Source organism: Rana temporaria, chromosome 6, assembly GCF_905171775.1.
Source record: "Rana temporaria chromosome 6, aRanTem1.1, whole genome shotgun sequence".
NCBI lineage: Eukaryota > Metazoa > Chordata > Amphibia > Anura > Ranidae > Rana > Rana temporaria.
This window is the reverse complement of record NC_053494.1, coordinates 107,397,488-107,415,041: the sequence shown is the minus strand read 5'-3', so window position 1 is coordinate 107,415,041 and position 17,554 is coordinate 107,397,488. Positions and strand designations below refer to the sequence as shown.

Sequence of the window (17,554 nt, the reverse complement as noted above, 5' to 3'; positions counted from 1 at the left end):
GTGACCTCATTTGCCTGGGTCTGGAAACCTGGAAGTAACTGAAGAAATTTAAAAAATAAATAAAAAAATTTAAACTAGAAAATAAGATATACCGTATATACTAAAGTATAAGTCGAGTTTTTCAACCCTTTTTTTTTCGGACTGAAAATACAATCCTCAACTTATACTTGAGTCAGTGTACCTAAAGGGCTGCAAGCGTCCATTGTTTAAAAGTCACGGCTTCCCCCTCGTCCCTTCCGTGATAGGTGTTTCCCAGCAGACACTGTGTTCAGTGTTCCATCTATCACGGACGTCCTCTTGTCCGAGGATGAAAAGATTTCCATGATTGGCGGAACACTGAACACAGTGTCTGCTGGGAAACTGAATCCGAGGATGAGAAGATGTCCATGATGGGCTGCTGGAAAAACGCCTATCACGGAACGGGACCAGAAGGAGACAGCGACCTTTAAACAATGAATGGATGCCCACAGCCTGTCAAGAATTTTGGGTACAGTGAGGCGTGCAAATGGGCATTGTTGCCCCTCTTTTCTGCTTATAGTAGCTGCTGCATTCTCACCCTAGGCTTATACTCGCGTTTTCAGTTTTTTGTGGAAAAATTGGGTACCTCGGTTTATACTCGGGTCGGCTTATACTGGAGTATATCCAGTAATTTCCTATCTATTTGCTAATGCTAGCAACATAAGGAGCTTTGAGCTTCTGTTTGTACATTATAGCAGTGTATGATTGGAACAATTTGGGACTGTACATTTTTAACACTTTGTAATATTTGTTTAATAATTGTGCCCACTGTGTAATGTTCATTATGTCTGTATACCTTTTTTAGGTTCCAGTCTGAGCGAGAAAGTGGAGACAGAAATTTTGCCATTGGATACTATTTAAAAGAAAAAAAGGTAGGTCCTTTTTTATATGCAGTTTGATGAACACCTATCTCAAAAATTATTATGTCAGTGAAGTCAGAATAAGAAGAGGTGCCTGCATCTTAGATCAATTCTGCATATTGTTTAATTTCTGTACCTTGGACTAAATGCATTTTTGGCCGTTTTGGATTTTCTCTTGGTCTTGTATAGTTCTGTTCAAGAGTTGCTAGTCTGTATTTTTTTCTGTAAGAGCAGCAAGGATGTGGAATTTACTTTCCACAGGCGGTGGTTTCAGTGGGGAGCATCGATAGTTTCAAAAAACTATTAGATAAGCACCTGAACGATCGCAACATACAGGGATAAACAAGGTAATGGTGACATATGACACACACATAGGTTGGACTTGATGGACCTTTTTTTTTTTTCAATCTCATCTACTATGTTACTATATATATTTGCTTTCCACACCAGTTGGCGCAGATTGTTCAGCTTTGTGCTGTACCTGATGATTTGATCTGCAACTTAAATATGTATAATATTAGCATCTGTATGTGCATGATATATCTACAATATGAGTAAATAATGAAGTTTAAATGTGAGAAATGCAGGTTTTCATTTCTGGTCATTTCCATAAACTTGGTTAGACTTTATGGTTGGCTGTTGCAGTTACCTTTTGGTTCCTGCAACACCCTTTGCTACTGTATTATAGTCCTATTTGTGTTAAATCTGAATTAATCCAATTTGAGATTGGATTAATTCAGAAACCACTTTGTGTCTAGGTACGTAAAGTGAATATTCAGTATATGCCATTATAAAATATGTTTCCATTTCAGAGCAGCCTTCTGGTTTCACCAGTGTGTAAGAGTTTAAAGTGATCTTAAAGCGGGAGTTCACCCATAAATGTTTTTTTACCCTTAGATGGATGCTCATTTAGTCTAGGGGAATCGGCTAGTTGTTTTAAAATCCGAGCAGTACTTACCGTTGTAGAGGGCGATCTTCTCCGCCACTTTCGGGTATGGGTCTTCGGGACTGGGCGTTCCTTCTTGATTGACAGTCTTCCGACAGGCTTCCGGCGGTCGCATCCATCGCGTCACGAGTAGCCGAAAGAAGCCGAACGTCGGTGCGGCTCTATACTGCGCCTGCACACCCACGTTCGGCTACTTTCGGGAAAATCGTGACGCGATGGATGCGACCGTCGGAAGCCTTTCGGAAGCCTGTCGGAAGACTGTCAATCAAGAAGGAACGCCCAGTCCCGCAGCCCATACCCGGAAGCGGCGGAGAAGATCGCTCTCTAAAAAGGTAAGTACAGCTTCGATTTTAAAACAACTAGCCGATTCCCCTAGACTAAATGAACATCCATCTAAGGGTAAAAATAGCAATTTACCGGTGAACCTCCACTTTAATGTGCTTCTTTTTGTGCCACATTTTTTGCCTTGGCCGTTTGTTTTGGGTCATTGTCATGCTGGGATACCCATCCACGACCCATTTTCAATGCCCTGGCAGAGGGAAGGAGGCTCTTGCCCAAGATTTGACAGTACATGGCCCGTCCATCGTCCCTTTGATGCAGTGAAGTTGTTCTGTACCTTTTGGCAGAAAAAAACCCCCAAAGCATAATGTTTCTACCTCCCATGTTTGGTGGTGGGGATGGTGTTCTTGGGGTCATGGGCAGCATTCCTTCTCCTCCAAACATGGAGAGTTGAGTGGATGCCAAAGAGCTTGATTTTGGTCTCATCTGACAACAACATTTCCACCCAGTTCTCCTCTGAATCATTTTAGATGTGCGTTTGCAAACTTCAGACAGGGCCTGTACATGCGCTTCCTTAAGCGGGGGGGGCCCTGCAGACACTGCAGGATTTCAGTCCTTCCCAGCGTAGTGCGTTAACAATTTTTTCTTGTGACTATGGCCCCAGCTGCCTTGAGATCATTGATGAGATTCTCCCGTGTAGTTCTGAGCTGATTACTTACTGTTCTTATGATCATTGAAACTCCACAAGGTGAGATCTTGCATGGAACTCCAGACCGAGGGAAAGTGACAGTTATTTTGTTTTTTCTTACATTTGCGAATAATCTCACCAAGCTGCAATGGTCACTTTAAGTGCTCCTAATCTCGGCTCATTACCTGTCTAGAAGACACCTGGGAGCAAGAAATCTTGCTGATATGGGATCAAATACTTTTTTCACTCATTAAAATGCAAATCGATTTATAACTTTTTTGAAATGCGTTTTTCTGTATATTTTTGTTTGTCTCTCACTGTTAAAATAAACCTACCATTAACATTATACACTGATTATTTGTCAGTGGGCAAATTTACAAAATCAGCAGGGGATCGAATACTTTTTTCCTTCACTGTATTGCTTCTTGGGGAATTGACTGTGGGGCTACATAGGACCACTTTATTAGGAGTAAGGTTGTCATGTGATGTAGGGCTTGACCAGCAAAAGAGCAAAATCCATACTGGCCTATTTTTTTTTTCTTTCTTTTAAATATATTTAACACATATCTAACATAATACATACAATTGAAGTGCAACTACACTGCATCTGAGCACCACCAACCAAAAACGTGATTTTATTACATTTTTCTTTTATTGAGCATTTGTAGTGAAGATTTTGACAAAAAAAAAGTAAAGGATAACCAGGTCACAATTGGTAATCCGAAGACAAAATAATCGACAATTTGGCGGATTCTGCATTGTACAAAGTATATGCATAAGAAAAACACAAGGGATAACCTAAACCATAGAGGAGAGTACCTAGGTACTGTTATTTCTAAAAGTGAAAGAACCAGAACGTAACCGAAGAAATGTAAAAAAATAAATCTAGTATACTTTTATACCTATCATCTACGAAAAATAACACCATAATTAAAAATCGTCAATGTTGATTGAGTGAGCAAAGTTCTGCTTTAGCAAGTTGATATTTGGCCAATGCTTGTTCTGCTCCATGTCATTGGATTTGGGTTTTGTGTATTTTTACATTAAAGTTGTTTTATATCGACTATCCTATAACGCCATTTGTGTTTTCTCTTTCTTTTTGTTTTTAACCAGTGTTTTCCAGAGCACACCGATATGGTCGGAATCTTAGACTTTTATTTCCAGGTAAGCTAATTGACATCAGTCGAGTGGACATCAGAAAATGCTTTAAAAAATCTTTAGTTATGTTTTTTTCTCTCTTAAAGGTTTCGTGCACAATGTAATAAAGGCTCCAGTGCCCCTCTGCCAGGCACTACTGTAAGAGCCAGATGCACCATGGACCCTGCATGCTCCAGTTTTGGACATTGCTCCCTTCATTATTAGTGCATATAGCACTTGCAAAAATGTCATTGCGTTTTTATATTGTGTTCAATGTAATTAAAAAAAAAAAAAAAACTGTGATCTCCATCCATCCTGCAGACACCACATGGTGGATACAGATTCACTTTTGCAGATCCTAAATTTTTACCCTCATTACGTAGATATGGTTATTTTATCCTATATATGCTCACATAGCCTCCCTTGGCACTATCTAATGTGTGTAGCACCTGTGCGCTTAGTTCCAGCTGCACTTGACCATGTCTATCGGCTTAACTCCTCCTCTACCTTACAGAATTTGCTGTCCACCCAGTATCTGCAATAATGATGCTTGTTATTCACCTGCCCCACACATATCATATTGAGGGAGAAGTTGGTGTTTGGTAAATGAGTAAATCCATCATTGCATTGAAGTCCCCCTCAGTGCCATTTGTGATATGTGTGGAGCCTCCTTACACTGCTAGTGTCTGAGAACAAGGAGCGGTGGTTGCTGCCTTTCACACATAGCTTTCTCACACTTTGTCCATCTAAGAGTATCAGGCCAGAAATCTCTAATACACTTCCTATCCACATTGTGAGAAAACTAAAGCATTAACTCAAAATGCAGGTCAGGGGTGTATTGGTGTTCTTGCCTAACATTAGTCGTGTAATAACATGTGAGTTGGCCATCACTCCAATGTGAATGACAATTTTCTCTTTTACGTTCTCCATAAACACAAGCATGATTCAAGTCCGTAAAAACTGACAGTTTTTGGGAAAGAGGAAGTGATGCTATGTACACTGACTATCTTTTTTTGGGTGCAGAACATGGATTTGAGAAGTTTCTTAACACAATGCCATTCAGGTGGGACAGTATGTGTCCAGTAACTGTGGCTAGAGGGACAATGCATCATTGGCTTGATGTATCAATGTGCAGTATTACTAATAGTCTTATTTTATTTCATTAATATCAAATGAAATGTGGCTTTTTGTAAATTAACAAGGGCACAGGTATTTCACATAATTATTTTTATAAGTATTCCAGGGTGTATGTCCTCCGTGTTGTATTCCACACAAGGGTTTTGCGAATTCTTAACGAGACATTGCTGTCCAAGATCCTAAGGAACCATTTTGGCTGTACTCTTGTATGGAATGCTTCACCAGTGATTGGGACACCGATGGGGTTCAGCAAGAAGTTTAAATAGGTAGTTTTTTTTTTTAGGGATAAGAAAACATAATATTTTACTAAAGAGAACACGGTACTTGCATAACTGGTATAACAATACGATGTGTGCATGGAAGCCGAGGCTGGGTTTTCTATGCCCACTAACATACATATGATGGCCTATCTAGAAAGGGAGATGACAATGGTGGTCAAATCGGCATAGAAGCAAAATAGAGAGACAAAGCTAATGTAATCGCAACACCAAGAACCTTGTATAGTAATTTCTAAACGGCATTTTTTTTCTCATTTAAAGGATACCTTTCTAAGTATGGGATTTTAGTTAACATTGCTAATTTTTTTCAAGGTCCATAGTTTTTCTTTTCTTCTTTTTTTTTGTGCGATCCAGGCTAGCCTTCTTTGGAGACACTGACCCTGAACAAGCATGTTATTATCGGATTTCCTAACATCCAATGTGCACATGCTTGTTCCTTATCAGGAGCTCACCAAACTGACTCTAGGATCAGTATGACAGCCCTGAAACAATATCCGCTTATATTTCTTTCCTGATAGGTGGTTTTGAAGGCTAGTGTATGAAACCTTCAAAATTGTCCCTTTATTCCCAGAACCATTGATTTATAGCACAGATAGTCTTATTATTATAGAGCCATATTTATCCAGCTTTTATATGGCAGCTTGAGCATGCTGTATTTTGCCATGTAAATCCGTTAAAACCGCATTACTGTGCTTTTTTTAGTTTCTGAAAGCAGGACCTTCTGGTTTCTTTTGGCCAGCCTCACAATGACATTCGTGGCAATATTTACTATTTGTTTCATTATCTTGGCTGTATTTACGATATGTGGAAATAGGCATTTAACGTTCTCTGTAGTAATATTTTTATTTTTTTTGTGAATGAATGATTCAGGTAAATCTTTTTTTTTTTTTTTTTTTTTTTTTTAATAATATACTAATGTTTTATGTCTTCTTTCCCCTATTTAGTTGTGTTCCATTGAAGTGACTTGTGAATCTGCCAGTGTAATGGCCGCAACCTTGGCTAATGGTGGCTTCTGTCCAATAACAGGAGAAAGGGTGCTAAGCCCAGAAGCAGTGAGGAACACCTTAAGCTTAATGCACTCTTGTGGGATGTATGACTTCTCTGGGCAGTTTGCATTTCACGTAAGAGCCTGTTATAAGTCATTTTGCACTATCTATGTAAATGAAGAATATATACACCAGGGGTGTAACCAACCTTTTGACCTTCCCGGGCCTCATTGGAAAAAGAGGGTCTTGGGTCATACATAAAATACACTAACAATCACGATAGCTGATGAGCAGAAAAAGTAGGGCAGAGTTAACAATTGCCAATATAGATAATTTACAATTTTTTTTTTTTTGTAATTGTTTTTATTATAAAAATAAGAGGGCAACGTGGAAAACACACTATTTGTAATTCTCTAAGTATTTTAAATAGGTACAAAACAAATCCTTGGGGCATTCGCCAACTCCAATGCATAAACACATTACACAAAACACAGCTATAACAGAACTGCTCTTACTAGCCTTCAGTTTCTCAGGTCTACACCACTAAGGATACCACAAGGAGACTAATAGGTCATAATAGTGTCACATCCTCACACCCAATGACCTACTAAGAGCCATAGAGCACCCCACCCCACTACCCACTTTGAAATGCAGCAAAATTTAAAAGTCAGTCACAAGGATCTGTTGCCAGTCAAATTAATGGTTGGCCTGAGGCAGGGAGTTTGTCAGGCTATTATTTATTTATTTATTTATTTATTTATTACTATTTATTTGGGAAGCGCGCATATACCACCGGTCGGTGGTGCCAAAGCGCTTTGTGACAAAATAGCCCGGATGTTCTGGCGTGGGGAGCATAATTAAAAGAGAAGGGAGAAGAAAAAAAAAGAAATCAGCGAAGAAAAATTGGCCTAGGATTGAAATACTTGGCAGAATAGCCAGGTCTTCAGCTTCTTCCTGAACGCATATAGGCTTCGGATTGTCTTGATCATCCATGGTAGACTAGTCTATCCAAAGATTCCACACCTTCTCAAACTCTGGGACAAATAAGTTGCTTAATAAAGGGGACTAATTGATGTGTTTCCACAGAGATACAGTAGGAGCCCTGAGATGAAATAAATGAACCTGCGCAATGAACAGAAATATAGCTCGTGAGTGAAAATTGGGGGTTTGCACCCTTAATTATTTACTTGATTTAAGCAGCTGCCTCTACTTGATTTATTTCACTGAAGTGAGATAATATGAATAGAGAGTAAGGGTAGAAATGGCGCTAGCTTGTTGGATGCATAAAGTGCAGTGCTAATGTGCCCTATTTGTGTAGGGAACTTCTGTGCATGATGTATAAAATCACAGTGATGAATAATTAAATCCAAAAACAATAAAATGAATAGACTAAAATAAAATGAACCATGCACATTAATAAAATTGTTGTGCCAAAAATTTGGTGATCATAGTCCAAACAAATGTGCATAAAGTGAATTGACAAAAGAGTGAAGGTATATTAATCAATGAAAAAATATAAATAAATTATGTAAATGAGAATAATATTAAATATGATTAGAAAGTGCTTCGTGCTGATGTGAACATCTAGTTCTGTAATTCACACCGTGATCCACTCAGACTGTGCTCCTATGTGAACCGCACTCACCAGACTTTCACCCCCTCTATCGGATCGAATAGAGCGATCTGATAGAACGCCACAACACTTCCTTTTTTTAATGCAAAAGACATGCTCGTTTGTAACAACCAAAGTGTGAGTACCCAGTTGTTTTAATTAATAAAATATTGATTTTAAAATCGTACTACACTATTTGGGACCCCTCTTCTCCTTCATATGTGATAACCATGGGGAACACCACCAGGACGTACCATTGCCAGAGTGCTGCACAGTGGCATACACTGTGAATGCTGTAAACCCCAAGAGGGGGTGAAAGTCGGGTGAGTGCGGTTCACATAGGAGCACAGTCTGAGTGGATCACTGTGTGAATTGCAGAATTAGATGTTCACATCAGCACAAAGCACTTTCTCATCATATTTAATATTATTCTCATTTACATAATTTATTTATATTTTTTCATTGATTAATATACCTTCACTCTTTTGTCAATTCGCTTTATGCACATTTGTTTGGACTATAATCACCAACTTTTGGCACAAGGATTTTATTAATGTGCATGGTTCATTTTATTTTTTTTTATCCATAAATTTTTATTGGGTTTATCAATTTACAACACTTGAGATAGTTGCATTCAATATACAACTTGAGTAGTATAATCACCATGTACAGGCAAACATTTAACAGAAAAAGAATACGGTACTCAGCGACCTAGGCCAGTCTACCCCAATTGGGTACAAACTGTAGGACTGGGAGGTCACCAAGATGATCAGTGGTACACCTATACAGCTAAAGTAAAGATAAATAAAGGAGGGGGGGAAGGGATGGAGAAAACTGAAATAAAGGCTGCCGTTAGTCATTATCTATACCAAAGATTCAGTATTTTATACTGTTATTCTTCAGACTATAGGAAGATTATTAAAGTAAGGAATCTTTTAAATATTTGGAAGCTTTCGGGTGGGTTAACCACATTTTCCATTTTCTACGATAGGGGATTATAGAATCATTCTTATAGGCTAATAATAGTTCTAATTGAGCTTGGGTGTTTAATCTGGTGATGACCATTGGTAGGTTTGGGGCGTCTGCGGATTTCCATAGAGAGGCCACTGTAATTCTTGAGGCTATCAAAATATGTAAGACAATAGTCCTATACAAAGTGGGGTATTTGTCTAGATCTATACCTAATAATGCGTTAGTAGGAGTAAGCTTGGTAAGGTTGCCCATAAGATTGGCGATAAAGGATGAGATAGAGTTCCAAAAACTTTTTAGAGTCTTGCAACTCCAAAGCGTGTGCAGGAGGTTTCCCGTTTGCTCGTTACATTTCCAACAGATGTCGGATGCTGTTGGATAAATTTTGGATAACTTGTATGGTGTTAAGTACCACCTATTAATTATTTTTTGGGCATTATCCCAGTGTTCAATGCAAGAGGATGACTTACTTATTGTTTGAAATGCTTTAATCCACTGAGTCGGGGAAAACATTTGGTCCAGATCCTTTTCCCATTTCAGCATATTTGTGTTTTTGGTAAAGAGTTGGGAGGATAACACATCGTAGAAGAAAGATATACCTTTATTTTTATCATTTTTCTGAGGAGAGAGGAACTCCCAAAGGTTCATAGGGATTTCGATCAAATTACTGGGAGAGAAATCTTTCAGTCGGGCACACTTACCAATCTTATTCTCAATGATGTTCTTAACATTAGGGGGTAGGTTCTGGTATAGATTATATCCATTACTGATCCACTCGTTTACAGAGAATCTGATTCTGCAATAATTAATGACTTCTGTGGGAAGATGTAATTTAGCCTTTTTCTCTACATGTCTGGTTTTTGAGAGAATGTGTTTCCAAGCGAATAAAGTAGTTTTAATGCTTATTAGGTTGGGGATTGTTATCTTGGGGATAATGGCGCTAGCTATTGCGAGAGAAGGGAGGTCAAAATTGTGTGTGGCTAGACGTTCAATGTTTACCCATAATTTGTCATTTGTTGGGTTAAACCAATGTTTCATCTGATCTAAGATAGAAGCAAAATAATAATTTCTAATGTCTGGGAGGCCCATTCCACCGGAATTTTTTTTAGTAGTAAGGATCAAGAAAGCAACTCGGGGTTTTTTTTTGTTCCAGATAAATTGTCTAAGTTTGCTGTCTAGTTGTTTAAAGAACTTAGCAGGAATTGGTATGGGGAGGCATCTAAAGAGATATAAAATTTTAGGTAGAGTTTGCATCTTGAAAGCGGCTATTTTACCAACCCAGGATAAGTTGGTTTTTTGAATATGTGATAAGTCACGGGATATTTGGCCTAAAAGTGTGGGGAAATTGGCATCATACATTTTTGTTGGAGGAAATGTGAGTTGGATCCCTAGGTATGTTATCGATTTGTTGTCCCAATTGTATTTATGTGTTGTGCGTAGAGAGTTGATTGTCGAGTCTGGTATGTTCATAGGGAGGATAAAGCATTTTTCCTGATTGATTTTATAGTATGAGACATCTTTGAATTTTTCGAGTATTGCGTGTATTGTAGGCAGAGATATATCAGGTTCTGTCAGTGTCAATATGATATCGTCTGCGAATAGTCCTAGTTTGTGCACGTCTTGGCCAATCGTAACACCTCTGACGTTCGGGGATGATCGAATGTATTCTGCTAGGGGTTCTATAGCTAAGGCAAAAATTATAGGGGATAGGGGGCAGCCCTGTCTGGTTCCGTTAGTTAATGGGAAGTTTATAGATAAGATACCTGAAGTGTAGACCTTTGCGTTGGGCTGGGTATATAATGCCATGATTGCTGAGTGGATAAAACCGTTAAAGCCGAATTTAGTTAAGGTTTTTGATATATATTCCCAATGCATTCTGTCGAATGCTTTTTCAGCATCTAAAGCTAAGAGCAGGGCGGGGGTTCGATTATTGTGTATAGAGTTAATAATATTGAGCATTCTTCTTGTGCTATCTGGGGCCTGTCTACTTTTAACAAAGCCAACTTGATCTGGTTTAATTAGAGTGGGAATTATATTAACGAGTCTATTCGCCAGTATCTTTGCGTAAATTTTCAGATCTGAGTTTAGTAGGGAAATGGGCCTATAGTTTAAAGGGGAAGTGGGATCTTTGCCTGATTTAGGTATAGTGATAATTATTGCTTCTAGCAGTTCTTTTGCGAGGGCTTCCGAGTTAGCTGCTTGATTAAATAGGTTGGAAAGATAGGGGACTAGGGTTCCTTCAAAGGCAGTATAATATTCTCCTGATAGGCCATCTGGGCCTGGTGATTTATTTTTTGGTAGTTCGTGTATGACCTTAATAATTTCTTCATCTGATATTGGTTTGTTGAGTAATTCTAATGATGTAGGATCAATGGAAGGAAGGACAATATTGTCTAAAAATTATGAGATGTTATCAGCGTTTGGTTGGGGGATGAGAGTGTCATTTTTTAGATTATAGAGTGTCTCATAGTACAGTGAGAAAGTATCTGCTATCTCTTTAGGATTGAGGATTGTTTTGCCTGAGGTGTGGTGGGTTAGTTTATGAATTTTGTTCTTTTGTTGGCGAAGTTTTATTTGGGAGGCCATTAACTTACCTGCTCTGTTACCTTGGGAGTAGTATTTTAAATTGAGTTTTTTAAGATATTTGTCATGGTCAGCAATTAATAAGGATCTAAGATCAGATCTAAGGTTATTGAGTTGGCGTTCTAAGATTATGTTTTGGGGGTTTTTTTTGTGTAACTTTTCAAGGTTGGAAATTTCTACTAGTATTGAGTTGATCGTGTTGTTTCTATTTTTTTTCTCTCTAGCGGTGATTTGAATTAAGAGACCTCTCGCATATGCTTTGTGGGCACACCATAGAGTAGTGTTGTTAACGGACATATTATCATTTACATCAAAAAATTCTTTTAGACCTTTTTTCATCACAGATCTATGTTTCTCCTGGGAGAAGATATATGTATTGTTTCTCCAAAGATAATTGTTGGGGCAATTTTGGTTCGAATTAATATCAAGAGTGATTGGAGCGTGATCAGACCATGTTAGGTTGTGAATACTAGCATTCGCTACTTTTGTGAGGAGATTTTTATCTGTGATGAAATAGTCTATTCTGGAGTATGTCTTATGAACATTGGAGAAGAAAGTAAAGTCTTTTTCTGTGGTATGAAGGCATCTCCAGGGATCGTACAGGTCTTCTGCTGAGAAAATGTTGGAAAGACCCTTTCTGGGAGCTTTTCCTTTCTTGGAGGTGTCCATATCAGGATCCATCGGTGCGTTTAAGTCTCCACAGATCAAGAGGTGGCCTTTCTGAATTTTTCTTGTCTTCCCAATCACTTTTTGGATGAATTGGTGGGGATTTTTATTGGGGGCATAAATATTGACAATAGTGTATGTCACGTTGTCTAAGGTGGCAACCAGAATTATGTATCTTCCTTGGGTGTCAGTTTTGAGATCTATTTGTTGGAACGAGACAGTGTCTTTGATAGCTATAGCCACCCCTTTTTTTTTTCTTTCTTTCGTTGCTGGAGAGGAAAATGTGGGGAAAATTATGATGTTTGAAGGTAGGTGTTTTATCCTTAGCGAAATGGGATTCCTGGATGCAAACATCACTTCCGAATTTAATTGCATCTGTCCACAATGCTTTTCTTTTATGAGGGCTGTTCAAGCCTTTGACATTGAAAGACATGAGTTTAAGTGGCATATCTTATCAGTTGAGGATGCTTTGTTGTAGATTCAGTCTTGTAGGAGATAGTTTTTATGTGGGTAGATGGTATATCATTGTGGCGTAGTAATATTGTTTTGCCAGTAGATGGTGGTGTTGCTTTAGAAATAGTGTACAGGCAGCAGAAAAAAAACAGAAAATGGTGAACGAACCAGGGAAGAAAAATCAACAAAAGCTTAGTAAAACTGTGAAAAAAGAATAGGAGTTGTTGTGCTCCAACTCCTGTGTACATGACTATGTACTTCCAATCGATTGGGGGTAAAAACTTGGAGAGAAGTCCAGTCAGGAATTATTCAAAATCTGGATTCCCTGAGCTGCAAAAGGCCCTTAAACATGGGCATAAGAGATTTGTGAGGCCTCAGTTTGTGCCTGGACATTAAAACTTGTCATGAGAGGATTTTTTTTTATTTTAATCGCCATGAGAGGATTTTTAAGCTGTTTTCCAGTCCTGGGAAATGGGACCAGGTGTAGTAGTGTCCATTTTGGTATTTTCTTGGTTTGGGAGTAGTCCCCATGAGCGGAGGATTTTTAGACCCTGTTCCATTCCGTAAATAGTGTATGAGGTGCCTTTAAAATCTACCAGAATTTTTGTGGGGAAGCCCCATTTGTAAATTATGCCATGGTTTCTCAGCACTTTAGTGATCGAGTTTAGATTTTTGCGAGCTAAGATTGTCGCTTGTGAGAAATCCGAGTAAAGGATTATTCCAGAATACGGATCTGGGAGTGGCGAGTGGCGCCGAGCGAATTGCATCAGTTGTTCCTTGACATTGAAAAAGTGGATCCTAGCAATGACATCTCTAGGTATTTTCTCTGCTATGTAATGCGGTTTAGGTAGTCTATGTGCCCTGTCAATTTCCAGCTCTTGTTGAGGAGTGGCAGGGATCAGATCAGAAATCATGGTTTTAATGAAGCGTTTTAGGTCTGGTGGCTTCACATTTTCAGGTATACCTCTGAATTTTATATTATTTCTCCGATTTCTGTCTTCAATTTGTCCGACTTTGATCCTGAGTTGTCTCATTTCTTCTTCTAGATCAAAGTGGGAGTGCACTAATTCATTGTGCGCAGCAGTGAAATCGCACATTTTATTCTCCATATAATCCACTCTTTCTCCCAGAGCATCAATCTCCAATTTAGATTTGTGCATAAGGCTAATCATATCATGCTGTAATGCACCTCTTAAAGACATGATCATATCTTTAAAGGTAGTGTCCAGTACTGGTAAATCAGTAGTGGGCATAGCCTGTAGTTTTTCATCATAGGGATTTTTGTCCAGGCTGCAGGCAAGGCCTGTATGAGGTGTGTGAGGATTACCTTGTTCAGAGGAGATCCTCCTTTTCTGCCTCACTGGACTCAGCATGTCATCCAGGCGATCGCTGTCAGGCTGGGGCTGTGTAGCTGTGAGATTTTCTCCCTCATGGAGAGAGGGAGCAGCACGCCGTTCTGCATTGCAGTGAGGTGAGGGGGCAGCGCCATCTTGTTCTCTCTGCAGCCCAGCAGGGCTGCAGAATGCACTGAGTTTGCGGGGTCCCTCACTGTTCTTCCTCTTAGCCGACATGTCTGCTACAGTCCCGGTAAGTTCCAGTATCGCTCTGTGTTGTTTAGGGCTCACAGGTCGCTGTGTAAGTTGCTCAGGGAGATCCGTTCTCAGAGAGCTCCCTCAGAATGCAGCCATACAGTTCTGCGGCTGACCACGCCCCCCTCAAACAATCGTTCATTTTATTTTAATCTATTCATTTTATTGTTTTTGGATTTGATTATTCATCACTGTGATTTTATACATCATGCACAGAAGTTCCCTACACAAATAGGGCACATTAGCACTGCACTTTATGTATCCAACAAGCTAGTGTCATTTCTACCCTTACACTCTATTCACAGTAGGAGCCCTGTCAGATTTCCACCGGATCACTATAGCCTTTCTCACATAAAACAGTAATAACCCTAACAGAGTGCACATTGCCCTGGTAAAGTCTAGAGGGTCCACCAATCCCAATATGCACACACTAATCTTCAAGGGAATAGGTTTAGTAGTCAAGGTGGATATATTTTGGGTTACTTCCTTCCAGTAAAGTATAGATTTGTGGACATTTCCAACAGATTTGACACTCTGCAGGATCACTTGGGCATCTCCAACAGCAAGTGGAGGTGGTCCGATTAAATACGGTGCAACCGCTGTGGTATAAAATAAATTCTGTGCAAAATTTTGAATTGAATCAATCTATCTCTGGTTACTAATAAATGTTAAAACGGGTACTCCCACATATTCTCCCAATACTCTTCATCAAGATCCTGCTCTTCCCCACGCCACAAGGTTTTCAGAGCATCCAAGCCTGCATGAATAGACTGCAACAATGCCTTCTAGATCATGGATAATGGTTTACAAAGGGCTTTGCCACAAAGAAGACTCTAGGTTATCTTGTTCCAAACAAATTGCAGTAGAACCAAACTGTGACCTATAGGCTTGGCAGAGCTGCAAGAATCTAAAAAAGGAGCTTGGTAGTTCAAATGTTTTTTTTTAACCTATCAAATGTAATCAAGGTACCATCGTCACATAGATCCTTTAGCTATTTAATGCCTTTAATGTCCCACAGTTTAAGGTCCGGTAAGGACTGAAATTTTGAAAGTGATGGCTTGAGGCCACAGTGGTGTATCGGAGGACCAGCGACCTTGAGAAAGGTTTGGTGTAAGTTCTGATATATGCCAGACCCTGATGACTGCCCGCATTGCAGAGATAAGATGTGGGTGGGAGTTTTGAGTCCCCTATAGAGGAGGTTGTGCAATGTCTCAGAAGAGCCTGAATGTGCTGCCTTCAGGACCACTGAGGCATTTGTGTCATCTGAGATTAGCCAGGCATTTGTAAGCAAGGCCGCTAAGAAGTGGGTATACAAGTCCGGATATGCCAGACCCCACTGTGTCCAGGGCTTGCTTGGCACCTCTTTCTAAATCTAGCTGGATGGGCCTGCCAAAGAAATTAATTTATGAGAGAATCAAATTGCTTTTAATAATGATTTTGAAAATCCACACGGGAATGTCTCAAATTAGAATTAAATTAAAAATTAGATTTGGTGTATAGCGCCAGTTTTTCAATCAACCCCGCACAGATCCTGGCCACCCCAGGCGATGCCCTTAGTTCCCCTGGCCAAAAGGCGAACAAGGCAGGGGATAGGGGACACCCCTGCCTTATTCATTCCCTCTGCACTGGAAGTGGGAGTGAAAGCTTGCCATGCAACTTAATGCATACCACCCGGGACAACTAGTGCAACATTTGACACTGTTTCTTAGAAAAGAATGCATCTATATCTGGGTTGATGAATGGAGTATTTTTAATGAATTCTCAAGGTGCTCATCAGATATTTGGGTTCTAATTCTGCCCTTCGTGTGCTTCATCCTTTAAAATCGTTGTTCACAAAAATAGGTGCTACTCATGACCTATCTTTGGGAAGATAAAAAGTATAAAAAAGTCCAGTAAAGAGACACTGTCAAATTTTTCTTCGGCCCGCATGTGTTAACGAAGCATAAACACATTTTTTACTAAAAAAAAATAATATTTTTTTAGTGGGCAAGTGGAACTCCTGTCCAGTTCCTCATGTAATTCTTTAAAGTTACTGCTACAAACTGAATGGATACACAGAGCTGCGGCTCGGGTGTCCCAAAGCAAGATGCTTACTGTGGGGACACTTGTCAGGGGGGAGGGGCCAGGAGAGCCGAAGAGGGACACAAGAAGAGGGATCTGGGCTGCTCTGTGCAAAACTACTACACAGAGCAGGGCAAGTATAACATGTATGTTATTTTTAGGCAAAAAAACACTAGACTTTAGTATCACTTTAAAGTTTTGTTTTTTATTTTTTGCTTTAAAATATAAAATGGGTTACAGTTTTCTTTGTGCAATTTATATTGCCCAGAGTCCTGGGGGAGCACCCGTGTTGGCCCCCCCCCCTCCCAAGCTGGGCTGTGTGTGCTTATAGAAACACATACTGTGGCTTGGCCATGTCCCTCGCTCCCTTCTCGTGTTATTTTACTGAGCCAAAGGGCTCCCGCTGCTCAGAGTCTCCTGTAAAAAGAGCAAGAGGGAGCAGCACTGCTGCAGACAGGATAGCGCTGGATTGTAAGTGGAGACAGATAAGTGTGTGGGGGTGTGAGTGGTGGCTAGAACATGTAGTGGGATTTTTTCCTTAATATCTGATCAGCAATGTATAAATATCAAAAAGGTGTCTTATCAGTGTACTCAAATGCTTTCTTTGGTCTCACAGGTTGGCCTCCCTGCAAAATCTGGAGTTGCTGGAGGGATCCTTCTTGTGGTCCCCAATGTTATGGGCATTATGTGTTGGTCTCCTCCTCTGGACAAGTTGGGAAATAGTGTCCGCGGGATCCAGTTTTGTCAGGTGTGTAAAGAAACCTTATGACGTGCACCATTTTGCTTTGGAAAGAATGAAAGAGTCGCATGCATCCAACCATCAGTAACCTCTGATGTGCTGTTATCCTTTTAGTGATAATTTCCATCTGATGATTATAGAACTAAAGGCAAATCTTTTTTATTTATTTTTTTCAATTCTGGTTGAGGTGAAGATGGACTGGAACAGCTGCCTGTTTTTGTTGCGGTCTCTACCCATGTTAAGGAGATTCACCCTCTTTTTGTCCTGTTTGCCATTATCGTTAAAAGTGAAAGTAACTGAAAACCACAAATTTCGGGTTTTCTCCAGAAAACTAATGAAGTGGAAATATTCCAATGAGGACACTAGTTCTGGTGACCTGGGATTCCTTTAATTTGCAAGGATTTTCTCTTGCCTCCTGTTTTCCTATTGGACAGGAAGTTAAGGGAAATCTCTGCAATGGGACACAGATGGTGAATAGAAAATTGAATGGGTTATAGGCTCTTTCCAAAATGAAGAAAAAATGTTTTGCCTATAGTTCTACTTTAACTCCTTA

At 39.6% G+C, this 17,554-nt stretch overlaps 1 protein-coding gene across 2 annotated transcripts in view; it reads left to right on the top strand.

Annotated features, from left to right (window-relative positions):
• GLS (glutaminase) overlaps positions 1-17,554 on the top strand; it is a 166,768-nt gene that overhangs the window by 76,901 nt on the left and 72,313 nt on the right. For both annotated transcript variants that reach the window (XM_040357134.1, XM_040357135.1), the window contains exons 10-13: positions 824-890; positions 3,905-3,955; positions 6,288-6,464; positions 16,879-17,010. In XM_040357134.1, the coding sequence (XP_040213068.1) occupies positions 824-890; positions 3,905-3,955; positions 6,288-6,464; positions 16,879-17,010 (427 nt within the window). The remainder of the gene's footprint in view (positions 1-823; positions 891-3,904; positions 3,956-6,287; positions 6,465-16,878; positions 17,011-17,554) is intronic.